This window comes from Micrasema longulum, unplaced genomic scaffold, assembly GCF_059751315.1.
Source record: "Micrasema longulum isolate JH-2025_06_02 unplaced genomic scaffold, ASM5975131v1 h1tg003290l, whole genome shotgun sequence".
Lineage (NCBI taxonomy): Eukaryota > Metazoa > Arthropoda > Insecta > Trichoptera > Brachycentridae > Micrasema > Micrasema longulum.
In genome coordinates, this window is record NW_028280370.1 from 4,272 (window position 1) to 29,826 (window position 25,555).

General features: G+C 32.2%; 1 protein-coding gene across 1 annotated transcript; it reads left to right on the forward strand.

The window, feature by feature from the left end:
• Window positions 1-618: 618 nt before the first annotated feature.
• LOC148270890 (uncharacterized) lies at window positions 619-7,478 on the forward strand. The gene is made up of 4 exons (XM_088242087.1): window positions 619-1,764; window positions 2,284-2,421; window positions 2,620-2,781; window positions 3,748-7,478. The coding sequence occupies exons 1-4, from the start codon at window positions 1,605-1,607 to the stop codon at window positions 3,768-3,770; spliced, it is 483 nt and encodes a 160-aa protein (XP_088098213.1). The 5' UTR covers window positions 619-1,604; the 3' UTR covers window positions 3,771-7,478.
• Window positions 7,479-25,555: the final 18,077 nt, after the last annotated feature.

The following is a 25,555-nucleotide window of genomic DNA, read 5'->3' on the forward strand; positions in this document are numbered from 1 at the left end:
ACAAACATCAGTTACAAACTTTTTTATAAATTATATAAATTAATTTATAAATTCCAAAAAGCATTTTCTATCAACCATAAATGTCAACTTATAATAAAAAAAGTCGAACACTGATTTGTGTCTACTGAAAACTTTATTTTATTTTTACAAATATAAATAAAAAAAATCGTGACAATTGTTTCGCCTTGTTAGGGCATTTTCAAACAAATGTCATGAATGAAATAATGAATTCAGTAGACTCAAATCAGTGTTCGATTTCTTATATTATATGTTTAAATATGGAGTTCTACAAAACAAACACCAAATCAATCAATACATAAATGTCAACGTACTTTCAACACTAAATTAAACAAACAAATTAAATAAACAAAGTTGCCTGAAAGATTTATTTTATTGGGACAGTTATAATTACTTTATTTGTTGATATCACACGGTTATGTATTTTAATAAATCGCAAAGTCGAGTAATCACTAGATAATAATAATTATTAGATGTTTTGCATGTCGTTTAAAAACAATAACATATTTGCATATGCTAAATTCGAACTAGCAATAAAAATGTGCGATCATATTTTTTTTTCAATGAAACTGTTAATTATTCTAGGCCTTACCAGATAACCTAACTCAATATTTGATAAATCAGCAAAAACGTGATTCGTTCACTGCTATGATAATATTACCTGTTAATTTCATAACGCTTTTGTGTTTTTTTTTTCAATTTATTCGGTTGCAAACACTCAGTATAATATTAAGTACCCTAAAAACAAACGTACAATATTACTTACAATATTATTCTTTAATTTTAAAATTATTTGATCTTAGACCTCTTAATTTGATGTGAGGCATACCATTATATTTGTTGTATTTTATAAATGTTTTTTTTTGTTTTTTATTACTAATAAAACATGATACATGAACAAAATATTATACACACAGGAGTTTTAAAAAACTCGTTTGGGACGGTACATAAAAATAAAACGTTTTTGTGAAAATACATAACATCAGTTAATGCAATCCAGAACAGTAAGAAAACATAACATCAGAAACATGCAGTATTATTCATTATTTTCTTCTTGTGGTGCCTTGTCGGGTCCCCCGACCCTGGCGATCACTACAGCGAAAGCATCTTGGTCCTGCGCTACTCCGAGGCCAGGACAACTGCTTTTCGGATGTACTCGCCGTAGTGATTCCTGGGAAAAGATGACCAGAGTGGTTTCCCGTTGCCTTCTCTGGTGGATTTTTCTATCGGGTTTACCTTCCCTTAGCTGGTTGTTTCTGGTTTGTAGGCGCCAGAAACTCGCCTTTCATCCTCTATGAAACACTACACAATCGCACTATCTATGCAAATTTCATTAATAGCTATTACTATCAAAAATATTTCAATTGTATTTTTTCATTACTACACTTTTTGATTTGTTCTTCGACTTTTTGTTCTTAATGAACTATAAACATTTTTAAATTACGTCGATTCCTATCATTAGAAACCTTTTACTTACTGTGCAGAAAGAAGACCGAGATTTTTTTTAATGCAACGTTTTTGCTGATTTTATTTACTGATGATTTTTTTTTTTTAACTTTGGCGACAAATTCTAATTTCGAGAATACATGTATTTTGTTTCTGTTTTATTTCAGATGATGAAGTGGCTGGCTTTGTGCGTACTACTTGTGTGCGCAGTAGATTTCAGCTTGGCAGAAGGAGAGGTTTGGGAAGAAAATGACAAAGAGATTCTAGTACGCAATGAAAGAGGAGTAACGGCTAATAAAAGTGAGAATCATTTATTTTTTATGAAACAAAATTAAAGAAATGATTGATACCTTATTAAATAATATTTTTTATCCTCATGTAAATTTTATTTACTGAGAAAGCTAATTTTAAGCTTATAAAAAGTATCTAAGATATGCGAAGACAGTCAATAGATAGTAAATAAAAATCTCGTAGGTATATATCTCTTTTCCAACAGGAAATTGCAATTATGGTTTGAAATTTGTAACTGTATAATTGAGTTTATTTCTAAATATTTTTTTTATTATTTCATTTTTACTAATTGTTTTTTTTTAATTGGATATCATTAGGGTTACAAATAAGCAAATAATTGCCCGTTCTAGAGGCTTCACTTTACAAAGTTATAACTGTAAACTGTAAAACCACTTTAGCGCTTTATAGTTGAACGCGCAAGCCAGATTGCACATTTTTTATTTAAAAAATGATCACTCTTCTTTAGACATGATTGGACTAACTAAGTTCTCTGATTTCGATTTTGTAATATGAATTATTTTCTCGTAGATGTTTGTCGCTACTCCAAAGGCCCGTGGAATGATTGTGATTTCAAAACCAACACCCGCTCCCGCACGCTCACTCTGAAGAAAGGAGACGCCTCTTGCGAACAAACTAAGACTATTCAGAAGAAGTGCAAGAAACGAGGTAAAGACACATATTTTAATAAAATCTTGTAATGTTGTTGAATGAAATTTTATTTTTTATTTGCTTATTGTAAGTTTTTAAGTCTTTTTCTTCCATTTACAAATATTTCGGAAGATTTTATTACCTACCTAGTATTCAATTCAGTCTTGTACTTTTGGTGAAAAGGAAAAAGGCATAAAGATTTGAAATTTTGAGCAGGTTGCCGTTACGAAAAGGCTGCATGGAGCCAATGTAAAGAGAATGGAGAAATGACAAGGACGGACATCCTTAAGGCTAACAGCGATGCAGGATGCGAGCCGAATCGTCAGATCACGAAAAAGTGCAACAGAAACAAAGGAGGAAAGGGGAGCAAAGACAAAGGTAAATTTGTTTACAATATTTGAGTTTGTCAAAATGTTTGTCAACAAAAGACTGGATTTCACCCCCTCGGGAGTCATTAAGATGAACAAATTACAACAGGGATGGAGAACACCTTAAACAAGGTAATATGGAAGTCTAGGCGTTTACAGGGCTTATGACCTGTCATTGGCTGGTTTAAGTGGCCACTTTACACACTGTAAAACATTCACCATTTTGCCTATCTTTGAACATACATATTTCTTCAATTCTTCCATTTGTTGATTTTAGTGAAGCTAAAGAACCGAAACCTTTATTGTGGTGAAGAGATTCATCTAACTGAATTATTTCACATACTAGGCAACGCCTGAAAACAATTCTCCATCCCTGTTGTAATTTTTCAATCTTAATGACTCCCGAAGGGGTGAAATCCAGTCTTTTGTCTACAAACATTTGGATAAACTCAAATATTGCAACAAAACCAACTGGTACAAGAAGAAGTTTAAAAATTAAAAAATTGTTTTCAGGCGTTGCCTAGTAAACAATAAAGTTTTTAGCTCTTTAACTTCACTAAAATCAACAAATGGAAGAATTGAAGAAATATGGATGTTCAAACATAGGCAAAATAGTGAATGTTACACAGTGTGTAAAGTGGCCACTTAAACCAGCCAATGGCTGGTCATAAGCTCTACAAATGCCTAGACTTCCATATTCACTTGTTTAAGGTGTTCTCCATCCCAGCTGTAATTTGTAAATTTATTTGATTGCAAATCGAAAATTTGAACAATCTTTTTAGTAAGTTTTTACATTCTCGCTAAAATTATAAAAAAAACTGTTGCGCATTAAATTTGGTCTTCGTAAAATTTGTCAGTAATTATTCCGTTTTTGTTTTTTTTTAAATTGCTTAGTTTTTAAATTCGATTCTATAATATGTAAAATGCGCTTGAAAAACTCATATTTTAACCATTTTAAAACGTGGGTTTGTTTCAGGTACGCGACGCAATCGCCAGTAAAGCCAGCCACTGAATTCTTTTATGTCCGGTCGCTTTTAGATTAAGATTTTAAAAACACATTATATTTAGTTACATAAGATTGTAGTCGAAATAGCGAAAATGAGTGTATATACTCTCTCATGGTAAGTAACTTAGCTGAAAATACTTAATTTGACTTCGCGCCACCGTTAACATAATTATTACAATAACCGACATGATAGTGAAGGTAATGAAATGATTAGAATTATTTACGTATTCGGGGAAAAGGTTAAATGGTTTACAAATAATTTCGTTCTCTTCTGAGTTGCCGAAAGCGGAGCATTTATACGAGCATCTCATCTAGAATATATATTCCGTATGTTCTCAGTGTTAGCTCCGAATTTCCATATTGCACAATGCTTCATTTTAATGCGCACTTTTACTCTAATGAATATACAGATCTTAATATTAAGGCATTAGTAATTATCAGCGGTCACCTCAATGAATTGAATACATTCTGTGATATTCATACTTAACGCTAATGTTTCTCCCCTTTTTCGAATAAAACCCATGTAAATTTTACCCAAAACTTAGTAAAACATGCCGGATACCAGAACAAAGCATTTATTAGGATAATAACGTAGAAATATCATTAATCGATCATTAGAATAGTTAATGGACCATGGCCACGTTAATAAATAACTATAGAGAAAACTTCAATAGTTAGACCCATTTCATACCATGGTAAAAATCCACACGCCACAATAAAATAACGTAGGGTGGATTGATAAATAATTATATTTATTTAATTAATACCGTGTAAACGCAATAATCAGTACACCGTGATTCCGACTAAAATGCACAATATTTCATATTACAGGATTGTTAATTGAAAGTAGCCGCTAGATATTTTTTTTATAAAAACAAAATAATATGATAAATGTCAAACCACCCCAATTTTACCGTGCCGTTTGGATTTGGACGATACGTGTGAAATGAGATTCATTTCCAAATATGTTTTACAATAAACTCAGAACCAAAAAAATATATTAACGAATTGAATAGTTTAAATCTTGAAGTATCCAAGTCTCTCATTTCTACTGACGTTAATATATTTCCTGACATACAAATATCTCTAGCATTTAGAAATAAGATATCATTCTTGCCGCTTAAAAGTGTGTTGAAATGATATACTTAAAGTAACAATATAATATTAGTTAATGCTTAATATGGTATAATAGCCATTACATCTAAGTTCCCGTTCCCAGATTCCTTTAAAAGTTAGTTGTAATTTTCTCTGAAGCCTCTAGGCTAATGTCAAAATAGCAATATAACGTGGTCTAGCGAAACGATTCCTAGACTGCATTAGATTAAGGAGAATTCTGAATTTGTTAGCGCATATTTCAATATTTCAAATTAAATTTAAATAAACTATCAAGAACAATCGCGTAGGTTTTCTTTTATGTTCGGAATTCGAATCAATATGTGTCAATATATTTTACCGAAATAATTTATAATCAGTTATGTTTATAGACATCATAAACATATTTCCTTTTAGAATGATTCAGCTCGAATCGCAAAATTACAGATTTAATACATTATTTTTACTCGTTTATTTATAAGATAGTAAAGTTCGGGATGGTTGTGAGAACGCTACTATTTTTGTTTTAAATCATGTTATTTTGAAATCAATAGAAATCGTTTGTTTTTTTATCAAAATTCAGTATTTTCCTTTTTCATAATGTGAATAGTCTAGCTCAGTACATAGTGCCGACAATGTTGTGGTAATGAAGTCGCGAAATTAAAATTCAAAAAAATAAATGGTGGACGTTAGCGCGTGCTTGGCCCGTGACTTAAACCGTTAATGCTCAACGTCGTCCAAACTCTGTACTAAGCATGCGGTCTGTATTGAAGAAATGAGTACGAGGAGTAGTATATAATTATTAGTATTAAATATGGTGATCTCAATCATTGGGAATGTCTCATCTGCATGAACGTCGAAGAATGAACTTTAAAATGTATGAAATGCAAAATGAAAGAATGTGCAGAACTAATAGTTCCGATGTGTATCTCTAAACTTTCAACTTACAATTATTATTAAGTAATTACAGACAAATACAGTGAAATTGTGTGATTCGAAAGTACATACTCATCCGTCATTATTTTTATATTTGTCACTCTTATTTTTATCTTACAAATGACATTAGTCACAATTCGTGTTAATTACACAATAAATGTGCATTATTTGAAAATTAACCACGAGACTTTTTTTAGCGATCTTACTATCAATTTGTTGAATTGAAATCATAGATTCACCTATTAAAAAAAATATTTGAATGTTCTTACTCCCCCTTTTTCAGTAAAATGTGTTTCTTCGTATGTTATTTTGAACATTCCACAAACATACTTAACAGTAAACAATAATAAAAAGCTCCCCTGTAGAGATTGTAGATATTTTGTAGATTGTAAAATATATTTAAAATCTTAATATAAACATGTCATCTGATGCACACAAATTGATAATAGAAAATTTATAATTGTACATGAAAACTGCATTGAAAAACAAATAGTAAAATAAGAATTTAAATAAAATCTAAAATGTCCGCATGTCTTCCAAGATATTGAGAACGTTATTATTTGTAAACCGTTTTACCCAAAAGTGCCAAAGATGCTGTTGTAATTAAACGCCTGCACGTATTTTTCTTGGATGAACTTCTAATATACATTAATTAACTAATTAATATACATATGCATACATACGTGCCATCAAAATAAGATATTACAAAAAAATATTGAAAACAACGCGATTATTGAAAATATCTACGTCATTTCCGTAGGTGACATTTACTTTATCATTTCAAATTTAAAAAATATTTTTATTTTGACTTGGGCAAGTTTTTATCATATAAGCTTTGTTATTTTTTAACTCTTGTTTATAAAATTTTCGATTAAGACATAAAATATTTCGTTAATTGCAATATTATATTTTCAGTTTCTTTAAAATGACTTTTATCGCAATTCAAAAAACATATTTTAATTCGGTTTTTTATCACATTAACCATACCTAAGCGTTAACCAATGTAATGTATCGATTACCGACGTAGACATAATAAAATAGTACGTTAATTCTGGAACAGTTTATTGTAGTCATAATTTAAACTTAGAATAAATATTTATTCAATAAGCTTCAAACGAAATTCATTTTTTCGATCATTATTATATTAAGGATATAATTCTAGGCCCTTCCCTTAGATTCGTCCCCTCGGTTTGTACCCTATAATTACGTACTCATTCACAACGTAGATCATCTCAGTGGCTGTTCTATCCAGTTAGACTACCTTTGCATTTTTTTAATACACAAAGGTTTTATTTTTCCTTTATTTCTTAGGCAATATTTAATATGACATTTAGCTTAAATTGCGAAGTTAAAACTTCTCAATTATTAATGGCAAATGGACATTTGTATAACGTATTTCTAATATACTTATTCTGTATCTCTAATATATTACTGTACTATTACATTCTTATAACCATCCTTAATGGAATATAACAAACATACCTTTAATCTATAATCAACTATATTATCACACATATTATAATATTATAAAGTAATTTAAAGGATGATGTTAAGAACAATGAAAGCCGGATTTGTGTTATTGCTTGAGATCTTTGAAGGAACATAAACATTTTATAATTTATCGTAATATTTGTAAGTTGGTTTTCTTGAATAAATATCTAAGATTAAAGAAATGTGTTTTCCTCAATACCTATAAGATCATAAAACTTAATTTTGCAATTTTTTTGTTGTATTACACAGTCCTTTTTTGGGGTTTGAATAATTTCAGACTAATGTCTGAGGGCATACGGTAATAAGTAATAAGCCATAAAATCGGTAAGTACTCGTTCACACAAATACAAACCTGTTTTTAGTTGATTGGAAGATATTTCTAAAAGAAACAGATAGATTGTGGTCCCGTGGCTAGCGTTTCGGGCTCTGGACTAGGAGTTCCGAGGCTCAAACCCCTCTCTACCATGACTTGGCGGCCTCCGTGGTGTAGTGGTCAAGACGCTTGACTCGCACGCGGAAGGTTCCGGGTTCGATTTTCCGGTGAGAGAGTAATAAGTAATAAACCAGAAAATCGGTAAGTACTCGTTCACACAAATACAAACCTGTTTTTAGTTGATTGGAAGATATTTCTAAAAGAAACAGATGGGTTGTGGTCCCGCGGCTAGCGTTTCGGACTCTGGACTAGGAGTTCCGAACCCCGCTCTACCATGACTTGGCGGCCTCCGTGGTGTAGTAGTCAAGACGCTTGACCCACACGCGAAAAGTTCCGGGTTCGATTCCCGGTGAAAACACAAAAAAATCAATGTGATTTCTCTCAAGCCGGGTGTTTTGTGATGTACGAGTAATTCACCACTATAATTGGGCCTCCTGGTCTGTTGCAGGGCAGAAAAAAATTGTTCTCCATTTTCAAACACGGCTATTTACGACTAAAAGAAAATCGTTCCGAAATTAAAATATATTTGGATAAATTATAAGAAAGCAAATATATTTTATTTACTCTGAAAAATAAATGTACGATTAATATAGGTAATATATATAATAATGCACGGTTAATAACGAGAGGATGAAAGGCGAGTTTTGTGGCGCCTTCAAACTAGATCCATCCAGCTAAGGGAAGGTAATTTACCAGAGACGGCAACGGGAAACCACTCCAGTCATCTTTTCCCAGGATTCACTGTGGCAAGTATATCCAATTCAATAGCCCCTAATCCCAGGCAGTTCTTCAGTTAGGACCGAGTAGCCCAAAACAGAGATGCTTTCGCTGCAGTGATCGTCCGGGCGACCTGATAAGCCACCAACGGGCGATTGTCCAAATGTTTTTTTTCATTTTTTTCATTTTATTTTTACACCACAACAGGCCAGGACGCCCAATTACAGTGGTGAATTACATCACAGAACACCCAGACTTGAGAAAAATCACATTTAAATTTTTGTGTTCTCACCGGGAATCGAACCCGGAACCTTCCGTGCGTGAGTCAAGCGTCTTGACCACTACCCCACGGAGGCCGCCAAGGATTGTTTTTGATAAGGATTGTAGTAGGAGACCCGTCATATCGTCCGGGTGGAATCCAGTCGTCATCTATAAACATTTAGAAAACCAATTGGCTCAAGAAAAAGTATGGAAATGATATATTGATAAAAATGTTTCGAGTTTGTCAAATATTTTGCAGACAAGGGCTGGATTTAAACCCCTAGGGAGCTGTTAATATTAACGTAATACAACAGAGTTGAAGAACATTTTAGAGAAGGGAATATAGAAGTCTAAACATCCACAGGGCTTATGACCTGTCATTGGCTGGTTTAAGTAGCCACTTTACACACTGTGTAAAATTCACCATTCTGCCTTTATTTGAACATCTATATTCCTTCGATTCTTTCATCTTTACCTAGTTTGTATTTGTAAATCTCACCAGCAACAATAAAGGTTTCAGCTCTTTAACTTCACAAACTTACACAGATGGAATAATCGAAGGAATATATATGTTCAAATAAAGGCAGAATGGTGAATATTACACAGTATGTAAAGTGGTCACTTAAACCAGCCAACGACCTGTCATAAGCCCTGTGGATGCTTAGACTATTATTTTTTCTTTTCTAAAATGTTCTTCATCTCTGTTGTATTATGTTTATATATTGATAAACTCCCTAAAGGGGTTAAATCATGTCCTTGTTTACAAACATTTGGAAAAACTCAAAATATGTGTAAACTTAATACGTTTGTATAAAATATAATATGAATATATATTATCAATTTTGTAAAAAACCTTGACAAAAATCCAGCACTAAAAATTGTTTAAAAAATCGCAAAATTCCACTTGGCCACTTTTCGCTGTGTGCTCGCAAAATAATGTTTTTAATTTTTTCCAAGTTCCAATAGAGAGGGATAAAATTTTTGAAAAAGGGAATAAGTAAATATAAGTATTTACAGGACTTGTGACCCATCTTTGGCTGGTGAGATAACATTCGGCATTATGCACATTCCTCAACTCTTCCATCTGTTAACTTTTTGTAAGCCAGGTTGTCTACAAATATTTAGACATAATCAAAACATTTCTGATTTTCGACTTAAGGCAAAAAAGAAAACAAAATCTTATTCGATATTTCCATCGCAGACATTGTGATATTAATATAGCACAATCGTAAGTGACAATTGACATAATTTTATTTAACAAATCGTTAGCATAGAATTGTTTTAAACTGTGTCAATGACCAACAGGTCAAATTAAGTCATGAGTAGGGGCGAATCCCGTGAATGTAAAACGTTTTCATTATTGCATTATATGTCTTCAAATTACCACATTGCTTTAATTTTGAAATCTTACAATACAATGCTTTAGTGTTAATGTAGCGTATAGATTCCCCGGCAATAAATACAATTATGTATGTTATTTATTTTTTTATAAAAATAAACATTTTCTTTTAAAGTATTTTTTTAAAAATATGTTTTTATCACATACACGAAGTAAATGTACCGATTAAAAAAAACTAACTGTCTATATCATATATTTGTACCTAATATAATGTAAGTAATATTTTATTTTATTTTTTATTTTATTAGGGAAATCAACAGTTCTACATATATATTTTTAGTAAACAAACAGATATAGTGTATAAACTCAGAACTAATAACAGATTTCCACATAGTATACAAAGTTAGTAAAGAATATATATATTACATATCAAATAAATACATACAATTTATACATATAAAAATGTTATTTTCAAGTACTCAATAATCAAAGATTTTTTAAATATTTTAAGAACATTAAGTTACTGTAAATTGGGCGGGATAAGGACAAAAATGCTTGAAGAGAGGATAAGGAGGGGGGGGGGGGAGATGTACATATTTATTATTATAATGTCTACTAAGTTACATAATACATTTTTAGTGTAAATAAATATATTTTTCTGTGGTTCTGTGTGATACAACAACTCTCATCCATGAAATCAACTCAAACGACGTAACTTCGTGATATATTATATTATATAGATATATTATTCATTACTTTTGTACATAACTCATTAATAAAAAAAAATTGCACTACGAATTTAGTCGATATTAGGTATTCAATTGAAATATCTACAGGCCGAATTTTTCTAGAAATTAATAGTGCTAAAAACGGTCGCGTCGATAGCTATATGTCCTGCAATATGACGCATGAAAGTAATTATGGTATTATGTCAAAAGTACTATCTCAAAGAAAAATAGCCCTTAAGAAATAATGTTTGAAATACGGTTTTCCAAATCAAGAATCTTAAAATAATTTGTGTAATCTGCAAGTTTTATCTAGAAGAAAAACCACGCACTGGGGTTAAGACATTAAAAATATAGTATACTTATTTGTATGAAAAATAAGCTAGAATAATCGGCTGGTTTCTTAGCTCACCGCAGACGCTGGGCGCGCTTTATTAATAATTATAATAAAAGATAAAAATTACAAACGGTGGAAATGATTTAAAATAAATAGTAATTATTTATTTGTTTTTCTGTAAATAAAGTTACAGTAAAACATTATTATGATTAGTCAAATATAATGGTAAGCTGCGTATAATTGCTTCTATACACGGTTCGCCCCTGCTGTCTTATAGGCTTGATGTTCATGAATTTTTAAATATAGTATTGTAGAAATTCCTAGGAAGAGTATAAAAATACTTACTTTTTCAATTGTATGTAATTTGCATTAGTCTGAAACCCCTTTGGACTGAAAATTTCATAAGACTTACCTAATACAAAAAATAGTTTTACTAATCCAAGGCTCAGGGGTAAAAATCTAGAATTTATGACAGTGACGCAGCCCTAAATTATATTAAAACCTAAAAATTATTTATTTATTTTACCTAACATTTGTATTTGATCGCCAGTAGTATCGATTTATCATACAGATACATCGTAAGAAATGAAATCATAAGAACCGAAACAGGAGAGCTGGACATTATTAAAAGAGTTGCAGCGATGAAATGGCACTGAGCTGGTCATGTTGCTCGCAGCTCAGACGATGGATGAACAAAACGCCTCCTGTGCTGGTGACCTCGAACTGCAACCAGAAACCCTGGACAATAGCAGCTCCGCTGGAGAGATGAAATTGTGAAGCAACCGGGAACAGCGTGTTTGCAAATGGCCCACGACCGTTTAACATGGAAAAGGACAGAGTGGCCTACGTTCAATAGTCGATAGCTACAGGCTGAAGAAGAAGAAGAAAAAGAAGTATCGATTAAATTTAAAGGGTACAGGATATAAAGGATAGATGTCAATTTTGAAGTGTTTTAAACTAATAATGGCATCTAATGGCAGTTCACATGATCTCTGTTTCTGTTTAACAAATTTTGATATAAAGGCTTTTCTTTCCAAGATAACTGAACAAGAAATGTAATACACACAGGATGGATAATAATCAGTGGTGTACTCGAACCGGAGCGCACTGGAGCGGCGTTTCGGCGCTATTTATCTGAGTGGAGCGGCGCTCCGGCTATAATCAGGAACAAATATTACGTTTCAAAAATATATCTACATAAGTCTCTTCAAACAATTCGAAATAACAACAGACGTATTTATTGCCGATAACAGGCAAAAGTCTAAACATGTGTCTTCCCCCCCACTTCCCTGCCACTTCACCATAGTGGTAACGGTGCGCTTCGGTACTTTTTTATTTAGAACTACATCACTGATAATAATGGATGGATATGAGACTGGAAATGAGGCGATAATTTAATATTAATGAAAATCATTTTGTTTTTTTTTTTTTTATTTATTTATTTATGCTATTATTTTTTCATACTTGTACACACATTGCTATGTTGGTATAATACAATGGTATTAATTAAAAAATACACAAACCTAACACAGCACCAATTACATCCGTAATATAATACAATTTTCTGAACAGGACAACAAGATGTAACGAGAATATGTATAACACGTGACTCTATTTGTGTTTGAGTCTCCATTGTTGTGAATATGGAGTATGGAGTGTGTCTTATGGAGTGATGTGTGTAAAACGTGGTGTTTGTGTTATCTGTATAGTAGAGTATGTCTTTGTTTTTATTTTTTCCAAAAGAGGCTAAACATTATTATAGTCAATCAGACTCAACTGAGTTGTTAAATAAGTCTTAATGGCACATCTTCTCAAATTTTGAAATTTTACTAATTGCTCTTCCTAATAGAGAACTCTTATATAAAACATAGGCTATTTACATTGAGCAAGTTCGTTTACATTAAAACATTTATTTTAATGTCCAAGTGGTTTGAAAACTTCAAAACGTTATGTCTCAAAACTTCATTTTTTGACATTCATCCTTTATATCCTGTACCCATCATATGCAATAAATTTATAAAATCATTTTGGCAAAACAAAATCAGCAGGCATTCACAATAATCAAACATTAAAAAAATCAAATACATTTTTTTTTTTTATATTTTGTTTATTTTCAAATCGTCGGCGTCGTGATCGTAGAACAACGACGAATGTGCAAAAAACGCGACATTGACTTTCTTTTATGTTTTATCTTCAAAAGCTTTAAATGTATATCATCATCATCATCAGCCGTCTCAGCCAATGTTGAACATAGGCCTCCCCTTTTAGTCTCCATATATCCCTATCCTGAGCCAAACGCATTCAACCACTTCCTGCAACTCGTCTTATGTCATCAGACCACCTTGTCTGAGGCCTGCCGACACTTCTCCTACCCGTTCTGGGTCGCCATTCAAGGACTTTTTTGGTCCATCTAGAGTCTGTGATTCTGGCTATATGACCAGCCCAGCTCCATTTCTGGTTGGCAGCCCTATGGACCACATCGGTGATCTTTGTTCTCGCTCTAATCCATGTATTGGTTTTTCTGTCTCTCAACGAAATACCCAGCATTCTCCTTTCCATGGCTCTCCGTATCACTGATAATTTGTGTAAACATTTTTTCGTGAACACAAAAGTTTCACAGCCATATGTCAGTACAGGGAGAACACGAGCATCAAAAAGTTTCTTCTTTAAGTAATGTGAATACTTCAGAGATTTTAGGATATATGAGAGCTTACCAAAGGCAGTCCATGCTAAACCTCGCCTTCTTTCTATTTCTACCTCTTGATTATCATTCCCGAGCTTTATTTCATGTCCTAAGTATATATAACTATCAATCTTTTCAATTATTTGTCCATTTACTGAGATGTTACATAATTGGTTTGCATCACTCATTACGTTAATTTTTGAAGCATTCATTTTCAAGCCTATTTTCAGGGATGCTGTATTTACTTCGTCTATCATGTTTCCGAGTTCTTTTTCATTTTTAGCATATAGGACTATATCATCTGCGAATCTGAGATTGCTAATGAGTTCGCTGTTGATGTTAATACCCTTGTCGTTCCAGTCAAGAGTTTTGAAGACATCTTCCAGAGCTAGTGTAAATAATTTTGAGGATATTGTATCACCCTGTCTTACTCCTCTTCTTGTGCGGAACTTTTCGCTTGGTTCATGGAGCTGTACAATAGAGGTGGCATTATTGTATATGTTTTTTAGGAGTTCTGAGTACCTGTGATCCACTCTACAATTTGGATTTTTAATAAACCTCGAGCTCGTTATATATGAGTGTACATATATAACGAACTCGAGAATCAAATGAACGTAGTTATGCAGAAAACAGCCAGCCATAGAGAAGTGAAACTGAGATAATTGCACTTTTTTGAAAAAAGTGAACAATCAAATTTACACAACAATTGATATTTTTTTTACTTTGACAAATGATAAATAATGCATGCATTCGGTTTTTTATAATACAAAAAAGAATTAAACTATGTACATATATAGCCAATTTAATGATTTTAATGACAATCAGATCTAATATTGAATAAAACCTCATACAAACTAAATGAATGAAGGGACATTCATTTTTATGATATTTTTTAATGAAATTTTCCGAAAGTGATTATTACAGGTGTTTGTATGAAAGCGGCCTGGCTGTTTTAAGCAGAACATAAAGTTGACCTTCCTGAATTTGATAACACCAATATCTTTTTTTTTCAAAATTGTGGATTGGCTGTTTTCTGCATAACTACGTTCAAATGATATACCTTGATATAAAGTGTCAAAAATAATTTTAAACCGCTCTCGCGTAAAGTTAATGAAAACCACATTTGTTCTACGGTACTGTTCCACAGTTGTTCTACGGTCATAACGAAATGTTTGTTAACAATTTTATTTTTTATTATTTAAATTTCACTGATAAACCCTTACGAGTTACATACATTTAACAAAATATGTTTACTTTTAAAATTTACATTCTACTGTTAATAATAATATTTTTAACATCTTTTGTAAAGGTTGTCTGAGTCTTTTGTTTAGTTTTGTCTGGTAGTTTATTGTATAATTTCAGTCCATGGTTTATTAGTTTCGATTGTCCTTTTCTCGTTTTAAAAGGTTGTATATTTATTTATTTATTTATAATATATACCACCTAAGCCAATCACAACAGTTACATGAAGAAACATAAATGCAAGAAACTGAACAAAAAGAACATAAAACTATTTAGCAAAGACAAACAAGGGCAAAACAATAATTGTATACAATATATTCAAAAAAACGAAAGACCTAAAGCTTTGAGCTAAACCATGCCAATCCAACTTCATCCCATACTGTTTAGTCGCGAAGAGATCTACGAAAAGCCGGAAGATCTATCCCAAAAAATTCCAAGTCGTGTGATGAATTGACTAATCTACACATTCTGGACATTGGGGCATAAAAACCAAAGTTGCTCTTAGAAGATTTTATAAATAGCAGATTTTGACTTCTGGTGACACGGTTAGGAACATGAAAAGAAATTGATTGCAACAGAGATGGGACATCACTTAAAGCATTAAGTATTTTGAAAATGCATATAAGGTCCATCTCAGTTCTACGTCTCTCCAATGAAGACAGATTAAGAGATTGCTCAATTTCAAAATAGGAATAATTACCCCTTTGTAATCCGAGCAACCAGGCCACTTTTCTTAGAAAACGGTGTTGGACAGACTCGATATGGTCAATATGAGTCCCGTAGAATGGAGACCAAATAGGAGAAGCGAATTCTAGATGGGGTCGAACTAGTGAGCAATAAGAGTTTTGATGGTATTAATATTTTGAAGAAGAAGAATATGATATTTTTCTGATATTCTCGTGGTGTTCATGTTTACTACAGTTTTTTTAAGTTTTAATTCTTCTACCCGTATGCAGAGACAAACCTTAAGGTGAGGAAAGTACATTCTAGTGTCTTCACCTTCGGGTTATTCTTTGCATTTGAAATTAGAATGTACTTTCCTCACCTTAAGTTTGTCTACAATTACTTCAGTGGCTAATTTATGAATAAATTTTAAAGATTCTAGTTAAAAGAGTTCAGTTACATTTAATTGTTTGGTTTGTTTAAAAAGTTCTTTAGTTGCTGTTTGTTAACAAATAATCATTATTCACCCGATGGTACGCTTCAGATAACAGTCTAGTGCTGGCATTATGAACGCATTTATAGCGCGGTATAGCATGGTGTAACGCGTATTTACATGCGTACTAAATACAGGTTTTACGCCACTGAGTCACATATTATAGTATACACACAGAAACGTATTATTCATCCGCCTGGATACAGAATAAAAAAATAAAATTGACTTATTTTATATTTAGAAAAGCAACAGTTGTTCATTGGACAATGTTATCTACTTTGTCGGAATGAGATTGTGCCAATTCAAATAAAACACTGTAATTTAAAGTATTGTAACTAGTTACCAACTGAAACTAGATTTTCAGCCGAAACTGAAACCGAATTTCGGCTTTGTTCTAGTTTCGGCCGAAACCGAAAAAGTAAAATTATTTACAAGTCCCTTTAAAATGACAAAAATTCGGCGTTTTTAATTTTAAACCTTACAATTCATTAAAAAATGTGTTAAATCAATTACAAAATGCAATTAGAGACAAAAATTTCATTACTAAATTTGTATGTTCTTAGCGATTTTTGGTTTCACTGACTGACCGACGACGTGACAACGAACAGCACTCACCGGCTGAAAGCCGAAACAAACTAAAGGTCACAGGTCAGACGACCGAGTCACGAGCCATTAGATCCACCCGAGGACAGCCGAACGTAACCCGACACATACCGCCTGCAGGTTTCGGCTGAAGCAAAGTTTCGGCCAATTTTTGGCTGAACCGAACTGCGGATTTAAACTCGTTTTGTTGGCCGAAACTGGCTGAAGCCGAAACCGAAACTTCGATCCGTCACTAATTGTAACGTAAGAAGGGTTCGAAGTAAAGATGAGCGTTTCAGTTATTTAAAAGGAGTAACAGTAACAGTTACCGATTCACAAAATAAACTGTTTTATAAAGTATTTAAAAAATAACAGTTTACTTCCAAATGGTATTTATGTTTTATAATACTAATAAAAAAACATCCCTTACAACCTAATGTATTTTCAATCTAACATAGCAATAACTTCTAAACTACAGGAAACCATAAAGGAAAACAAACAAAAAAACTACTTATATTTTTTACAACCGCTAGATTTAATTTAGGTTTCTAATGGTTAAATCAATATTCATGTCCACTCTACCAGGAATCGAACCCAGGACCTCAAGAATAATGGAAAACGCACCTACGACTACACAACGAGGCGGACTCAACGCCACTCGATTTTCTAATTGAGGATCTTCGAAAAAAAAACACGTCTCCAGAGTTTTAGTTCTATTTCACACACAGAACATTCTTCATCCGCCGAATGACTGTCTTACATCATGGTTTACTTGAACATTTTTTCAAAACATTCAATACTGCCGTAACATCTCTTTTGCAAAGCGCATTTTGGATATTATGTTACGAAAGTGACGCTCTACAAATTATCCATTGTTTCTGTCAGTACGTTTATATGACCTAAAATTGAGATTCTAGTTAGAAGCTCATAAGCTGACGCCTCGGGGCGTCTCGTCGGGAATGAAAAGAAACACTGATCATACGAGTAATCTGAAGATACCAAGCGGAAGAACCTGTTTAGAAAAACATTAGAAAAAAAACTGTTCATGACGAGATTTAAATTATTCACTTAAGTCATTTATTGTTACGAGTGTAAAAAATCTTTATTTATTAATTTAAGGTTCAATGAACCTTTGACAAAATTATAATAGCAGCAGTGAAAAATTAGATAAATAACTATCGTTTTCTTAAAAACAAAAACATCTAAAAAAATGTACATTAGTTATTAAGTATCAAATGAAGGTACTTAGGCAGAAAGCAGCCAATCCAAAATGTTTTAAAAATTGAATATTGGTGTTATTGGTCAATTCTATGTTTTGCTAAAAACAACCAGGCCGCTTTCATACAAAAAAACAGTAACAATCACCTTCTGAAAAAAGTATCGATTACAAAAACGGCATTTCTCAATTTGCAGAAAACATCCACAGCACTAGAAAAATCTTACGGTACTTTAAAAATCATTAAAACTGGTAAATACGTAATTAGATTCTTATTTGTAATATATTACAAAAAACTAAAGTATTCATTCTTTATCATTTGTCAAAGTCAAAAGCTTTCCAATTGTGTAGATTGGATTATTCACTCTTTTCACAAACGTGATATTATCTCAGATTTCTATGGCTGTCTGTTTTCTGCATAACTTCCTACAAATCGTCTTGTAGAACAACGACGGATGTGCGGAAAAATGCAAAATAGACTTTCTTTTACATTTGACCTTGAAAAGGTTTTACTAAGGCTTTGTGTTCTAGGTTTTATTTTTTTTATATAAAGCTAACCCAAGTATCAAACGGTTTGTCGGCCCCGTGGTGTAGTGGTCAACGCATTTACCTACCACGCAAGAGGTCTCGGGTTCGACTCCTGGGCCGCGATTATGAACGCTATCTTCATCGATTTATACTGAGATCGTATAAACTAATATCGATATTCATTTACGAAAGTGTAAATATTTGTATGAAAATTCAAAGTATCTATAAATTTTAATTTACCATCAGAATACGTATCCTGATATGGTTGACATGAAACGTTATTTAATTTTTTTTTTCATTAGAATACATCTTACGTTCATGTCACAAAAATAATCAACATACGCTGAGATTGGTGTACCAATGCATTGCCCTATGCACCATTAGATGCGCAAAGGGAATGATGATGATGAAAAGCATAAGGTATAATTTTATCTTATCGAACTACAGCCGAACTTCAATCATCCGGATTTCCAAATATCCGGATCGTTATCTGAAAATAAAGGTGATTTTATATTGTGTTTCTTCATCAAAGCAATTAACTTTGCTTGACATGTTTACTGTGATTCCTATTCGCTGTATGATTTCAAATCACTGGTACAGTTAAAAGTAGGTTTGAGGTCTTAGATTAGCATGGAAAGAGCAGATAGACACATTCTTTGAAAAAAAAAAAAAAAAAAAAAAAAAAAAAATTCATCCTGCAAATAAATTATAATTTCGTTATATCAGCATATGTTAATTTGTTTTTTTTATTAATTTTCTAGTCTTTCTTTTCATGGCCATGTGCTATAAACTTTTAAATAATTAAAAAAGGAATGGCCCACGCTCAGACGCTGTAGTCTTTGTGGGCATTTTTTCCGATTCATGTTATAGCTTAATTTTAAGATGTATTTTTCTAAAGTGTATTTTTGTAATTATATTTCTATGTAAATTAATATATGTATGGAAATAACAAAAAAAAATAAAAATATAGCAAATGCAAATGATCTTAGTTTTTCATTTTCATTTAAAACATTGTCTTAATTGAATGGTCAATCCAATTATCCGGATAACGTCTGACACTTACTATTTGGTAGTGAGAAACACGCCTTCTTTATATTTTTAATAAATCAACTTTTGTATATTATAATGCTGGATTTCATGGAGTTATTAGGATTAACATATTACAACAGAAATGAAGAACATTTAAGATAAGGGAATATGGAAAAATAGTGAACGTTTTGCTATGTGTAAAGTGGCCACTTAAAGCAGCCAATGACAGTACATAACCCCTGTAAATGCCTAAACTCCAACAAAGTTAATTAATCTTAATTATCGTTAATAAATCATGCATGAAATCAATTTCGATACAAATTAAATCTAGATAAAAAATGTAAATACGTAAAATAAATTAATCCTATTTATTATGCAAGATAAAAAGCGGCCTCCGTGGTGTAGTGGTCAAGACGCTTGACTCACACACGGAAGGTTCCGGGTTTGATTCCCGGTGAGAACACAAAAATCAAATGTGATTTTTCTCGAGCCTGGGTATTCTGTGATGTAATTCACCACTGTAATTGGCCCTCCTGGCCAGTTGTGGTGGAAAAAATTACATTTAAAATACATAATTAGGAAAGTTTGGGTAGCACACAAATGAATTGCAAATAAAAATACAATAAATTTAATTTATTTTTCAACTTTATTCTATAAATAAAAATAAGAAATTTTACAATGACGTTAATTGAAATTTTGTTCACATATTCAATTTCATAAATAAAACATATTGTACTTTTACTTTACTTTAAGTACTTTTGGCCTATTTTTGGCCGTCCTCGTGGTGTAGTGGTCAGCGCATTTGCCTACCATGCAAGAGGTCCCGGGTTCGACTCCCGACATGGTTGACACGAAGTAATTATTTAAAAATGTGTTTTTACACTAGAATATTTCATAATCCCTGGACTGACACCTGAAACGTAAGACTGATCTTTTTACCTTCATGTAACAAAAATTATCAAGATACGCTGCGATTTGTGTACCAATGCAGTACCCTATGTACCATTAAGTGCGGAAAGAAAATTATGATATTGATGATGAAACGTTTTTTAGCCGCACTTACGCCCCTATACTGCCATCAAAAGCAAAAGGGAAATAATTTGCAACAGTCGTATTTTGAGATAGGACACTTTTTAGTATTTATCGTCAAACTGAAGCCGACTAAATTACTCATAACTGAGTAGTTTTACGTTTTGACCATAAGTTCCTTTGTAGACGTGGCTCAGTACGCAACTCCTGATTTGAATTCAAGTATGCCGGGTTGTGTCATTTTAAAGTGCAGAAATACTGTTGGGATAAAAATAAACAGGATGGCATCACATTTCAGTGTACTCGTAAGCAGTAAATTCACACTTCATTTTACTTAAGAATGTAATTATTTTACCATCTGTCAGATTGTCGAAGAAAACAATATGGACATTCTGTTATTGATGCCGGGTAGAAATTTTTACGCTACTTTGCTTATCTAATGAGAGAACTAACTAAAATTGGACCTCCAGCATTAAACAACGCCGTGGTGGACATTTGACCAACATTATCTTTAAAACATAAAATATTATTTAAAATGACATAAAAATATCAGCTTTAAGTAAAATAAAATATGTTTTGTTTTCCAACTTCAAAGTTCAATTACTCTTATAAAATACTTATCTACTCTGTTGTGACAATCAATGTTTCCGCGTGTACAATAAAATTTTAGAGAAGTCAACAAATTGCTTTTTTAATAATTTAATTATCTTACATTTGTGTGGTGATAATATTGTTCGCGAACTGGAAACATTACGCGGTGACTTCACGCATGCGCGCGGCGAAAGTGGGGCAAAGTGAGGGGCGATCGACGGTTTTTTGGACACGGTCCAAATTTTTAATACGATTTGAATATGATTGGATCTGTACATTATAATTCTTTAATTTTTCAACTTGAAAATTTAAAAAACAATGTCAACAATCATAAATAGTATGTTAATTGTTTCTTAAGCATAAAACCTGTGTGTGTTATATCTACGCTAGTTTTTGTTCATGGATCTCTATAAAGATATTGTGTTGCTTTAAAAAAAATAAAAAACATTATACGTTTTTCGTACTGAAATATTTTTCTTACTGCTAATTGCTACCGTACCAGATGTATTCCAAATTTCTTGTAGAACATTACCTCTTATTATTGACCACGAACTTAGTTAGCTACATAGTAGGTACAGGAATACAATGGGCCGTAGTTACTTGGGTTGAAAATTACGAGCGCCAACCGAAGCCGTCCATAACCAAAACCAAACCAAAACCGAACCAAATATTTGGAACGCTTTTGTTCTATACAATAGAGCATTATTACTCTCAGCAGTATACACACTTACTAAACTTATAAATTTGTAACAAGGCGTAAAAAAAAACCTAATAACCGCTAAGCAAAAAAGGTATTATTATAATTGATTATTACATGTAAATTAAATAAAATGTATATCCCTGAATATTTGATGACGGCCTATACCTATACAACGCTTGGGGCACATCTACCGGATTTAACTCAAACCTCAACCACGGATCCAAACCAACAATAAATCAGGTTTGAAGCTATGATAAATCTTTTAAGAAAATCCGATAGGCGAACGAACACCATTGAATTACAAGTTTTTCAGTGTAGGAAACTTCGGTTCTTAAGGTACTGGTCGATTAATTAGAACTAGCGCGCTCGCAAAACTTACAAAAACGCAATTAAAATCTGCAGGATGTTGATTTTTAAAAAGGTTCTATTAAATTTCAAGCAAACGTGCTATCTTTTTTTTAAATCCGTGTTGGATTAGAGGGTTGTGTGTATGAAAAAAAATTACAGTGGGTTAGAAAATGTAATATATTATTTTTTACACAAGTACATGTTTTTTTTTATTTTTTTGAAATTTTTCTTTTATTTAAATTTTATTGATAAACCCTTACGAGTTACATACATTTAACAAAATGTTTTCACTTTTAAAATTCACATTCTACTGTTAATAATAATATTTTTAACATCTTTTGTAAAGGTTGTCCAAGTCTTTTGTTTAGTTTTGTCTGGTAGTTTATTGTATAATTTCAGTCCATGGTTTATAAGTCTCGATTGTCCTTTTCTCGTTTTAAAAGATTGTATATGATATTTTTCTGATATTCTCGTATTGTGTTCATGTTTACTACAATTTTTTTCAAGTTTTAATTATTCGTCTACAATTACATCAGTGGCTAATTTATGAATAAATTTTAAAGATTCTAGTTTAAAGAGTTCAGTTACGTTTATTTGTTTAGTTTGTTCAAAAAGTTCTTTAGTTGCTGTTAGATAGGGAAGGTCATATACTAACTTTAATATTTTATTTTGCTGTCTTTGTAGTCTGTTTATGTCATTTTGATATCCTGTCCCCCATAGTATTTATTTATTTTTGATAATATTTTGTGCTCATTCTCAACGAACCAAATAATAAAAAGGCAAGTTTTCTGCCGCCATTTTCGGTAGATTTTTTTTCGGAGCGATACATTATTAAATAAATATATAACATCTTTTTGATTGATTACTTCTTTTTTTGCTCTAATCCAAAAAGGGGTTTTCAAAAACATTGCACATTTGCGTAAATTTTAATATCAAGATTTTTTTCATCAATACTCTGTACATTAAAAATGTGTTTGTGTAAGTTTGGCGAACGCCCCAGCACTAAATAATCGACCTATACACGATTAGATTAAATGATAAAATGTATTTAAAAACCAGTGTCTTTAATCCATAGCTTAACATTGAATACATATTTACATTTTTACTATTGAGAATCGCAGCAAAATTCAGACAAACGCAGAAGCATCCTGTGTTTATTTTATTACCATATCATTAGCAACTAACAATCCAATTGCAGTCACGCATGTCACGCTCATAAGCGCGTCTGAGCGCGAGAGAGACCGATAGTATTTTCATAATGCGTATGCCGTGCGATGTCATACCTCATACCATACGCTTGTTGACAGATCCTACACACTGCTTTTGTGTAAGTTTTGCGAATGCGCCAGCTTTAAATAATCCACCAGTCGTTGTATTGTGGTTGTCACCCCTTCTTTGTTTCATCATCATCATCATTCTAATTCCGCACTTCACTGTGTAATTTAGAAGTGTGCGTTTCGGTTATTTAAAAAGAGTACCAGTACAGTTACTTTTTTAAATATTAAACTGTTTAGTAAAACAGTTTCTAAATAACAGTTCAGAGCAGCGAAGGCAAAAAATCTAGTTCGAGCGACTGCTGCAACAGTTCACAAATGTTAATTAAACAATTACTTGTTACAATCCACGTACCTATATAGTGTCATTTAAAAAAAACGTTTTATTTACTTTCTACTCATTCCCTAAGAATGTGAGTTTTAAAATAATAATGTTTTTTTTTTTCTTTTATTTTTCTTTTTCAAACTGTTTCATTTTTTATAACCACCTCTAGTGCGTAATACCAACCACAGAATATCTAGATCATTTTTGTTACATAAAGGTTAAATGATATTTATTTCGCAGGTGGCAATTCAGGGACTATAAAATATTCGTGTGTAAAAACACTATTTATAATTAATATTTCATGTCTACCTTGTCGGATTTAAAAAATATTTTTTTGTGATTTTTAAAAACCCGTTAGGGTCATATTAAACCCGTGCCCTTTTGCGTGGCAGGCAAACGCACTAACTATTAGACCATGAGGCGGAAAAAATATCCTTGTTTATTGAATGTTATTTTATGTTTGGAACATTATTTCTTTTGTTTTTGTTAATTTTTTTTAATATTTTCACTATTTTTAAAAATCTTTTTTACGAGTATAAAATAAGACGTTTATAAATATGTCAACCGAAACGAATCAATCAATAAGGAATGGAGAAGTCTAGACATTAACAAAGCTTATGACCTGTCATTGGCTAGTTTAAGAGATCACTTTACGCAGTAACATTCACCACAATTTTTGTGTTTTTTAAATCACCACGATTTTCAGACATTGTATCATATACGAGTAGATCATTTGAATGATGAAATCAGGCGAGAGTGTAAATCTGAGTCAAGTATAATTGATAAGATTAAGAAAGGGTATCTAAGATGGTTCGGTCACGTACAACGAATGGACGACGAAAGAATGGTAAAACAAGTAAATATGGCGAAAATGAACGGTAGCGTGAAACAAAGACGACCAAGGAAGACGTGGCATGATCAGATAAACCAAAATCTTAAGTCTGGTCATGTCAAAAGTAGACTGAACTGAAGGGCATGTATGACAAGATGTATGTGGAAGAAGCTAGGAATGTATGCCAGGATAGACGTGTGTGGCGGTTTATTCTTTCTGCCTACCCCTACGAGGAAATGGCGTGATGGTAGTAGTAGTAGTAGTAGTATCATACACATTTCTAGTAAAAACCGAGTTGTGGTACCGTGGCTAGTGTCGCGGACTCACGGATCAAAGGTCCAAGGTTCCAACCAAGGTTTTTTTGGGTAAATAATAAGAACGCAAATACTTATTTTGAAAAAACCCATAATAATGTGAAAGAATGTCTCTGATTCTAAAAATTGTGATGGTGTGAAAATTACAAACACTAGGCAGACTGGTGAAAGTTACACAGTTGTTAAGCCATCGCTCAAACCAGCCAATGACGGGTCATAAGCCCTGTAAATGCCATGATTTCTAAACTCCCCAATAATTCTATCATCTCGAAGGGTTATTTTATGGTTCGTCACCATTCAGCCATTTTTCTGGAATGAATAAAATAAATAATCTCTTTTTTTTGTAGAATATCATCCACATTAATAAAGGATTCAACTAGTTTATTTCACAAAAATCAACAAATTGAAATATTGGAGATATAAGAATGTTTAAATCTTAACCCATTAGGTGCCAATATTTCTTATTTGGGATACCACTATTTATCAAATCGATCTCCGGCTTTGAACAATATCAAAAAATTGTTTTTATCCTTGTTTTGTTATTTTTAAATCAAAATCACACGTTTAGCTTTGTCAATTGTTATTTGACACACAAAAT

Bases quoted from the DNA above. Each gene is read 5' to 3' on its own strand.
- LOC148270890 (XM_088242087.1), top strand. From the start codon at position 1,605: ATGTATTTTGTTTCTGTTTTATTTCAGATGATGAAGTGGCTGGCTTTG. The intron at 1,765-2,283 runs GTGAGAATCATT...ATTTTCTCGTAG, and splicing joins AGGAGTAACGGCTAATAAAA to ATGTTTGTCGCTACTCCAAA. The intron at 2,782-3,747 runs GTAAATTTGTTT...GGTTTGTTTCAG, and splicing joins AAAGGGGAGCAAAGACAAAG to GTACGCGACGCAATCGCCAG.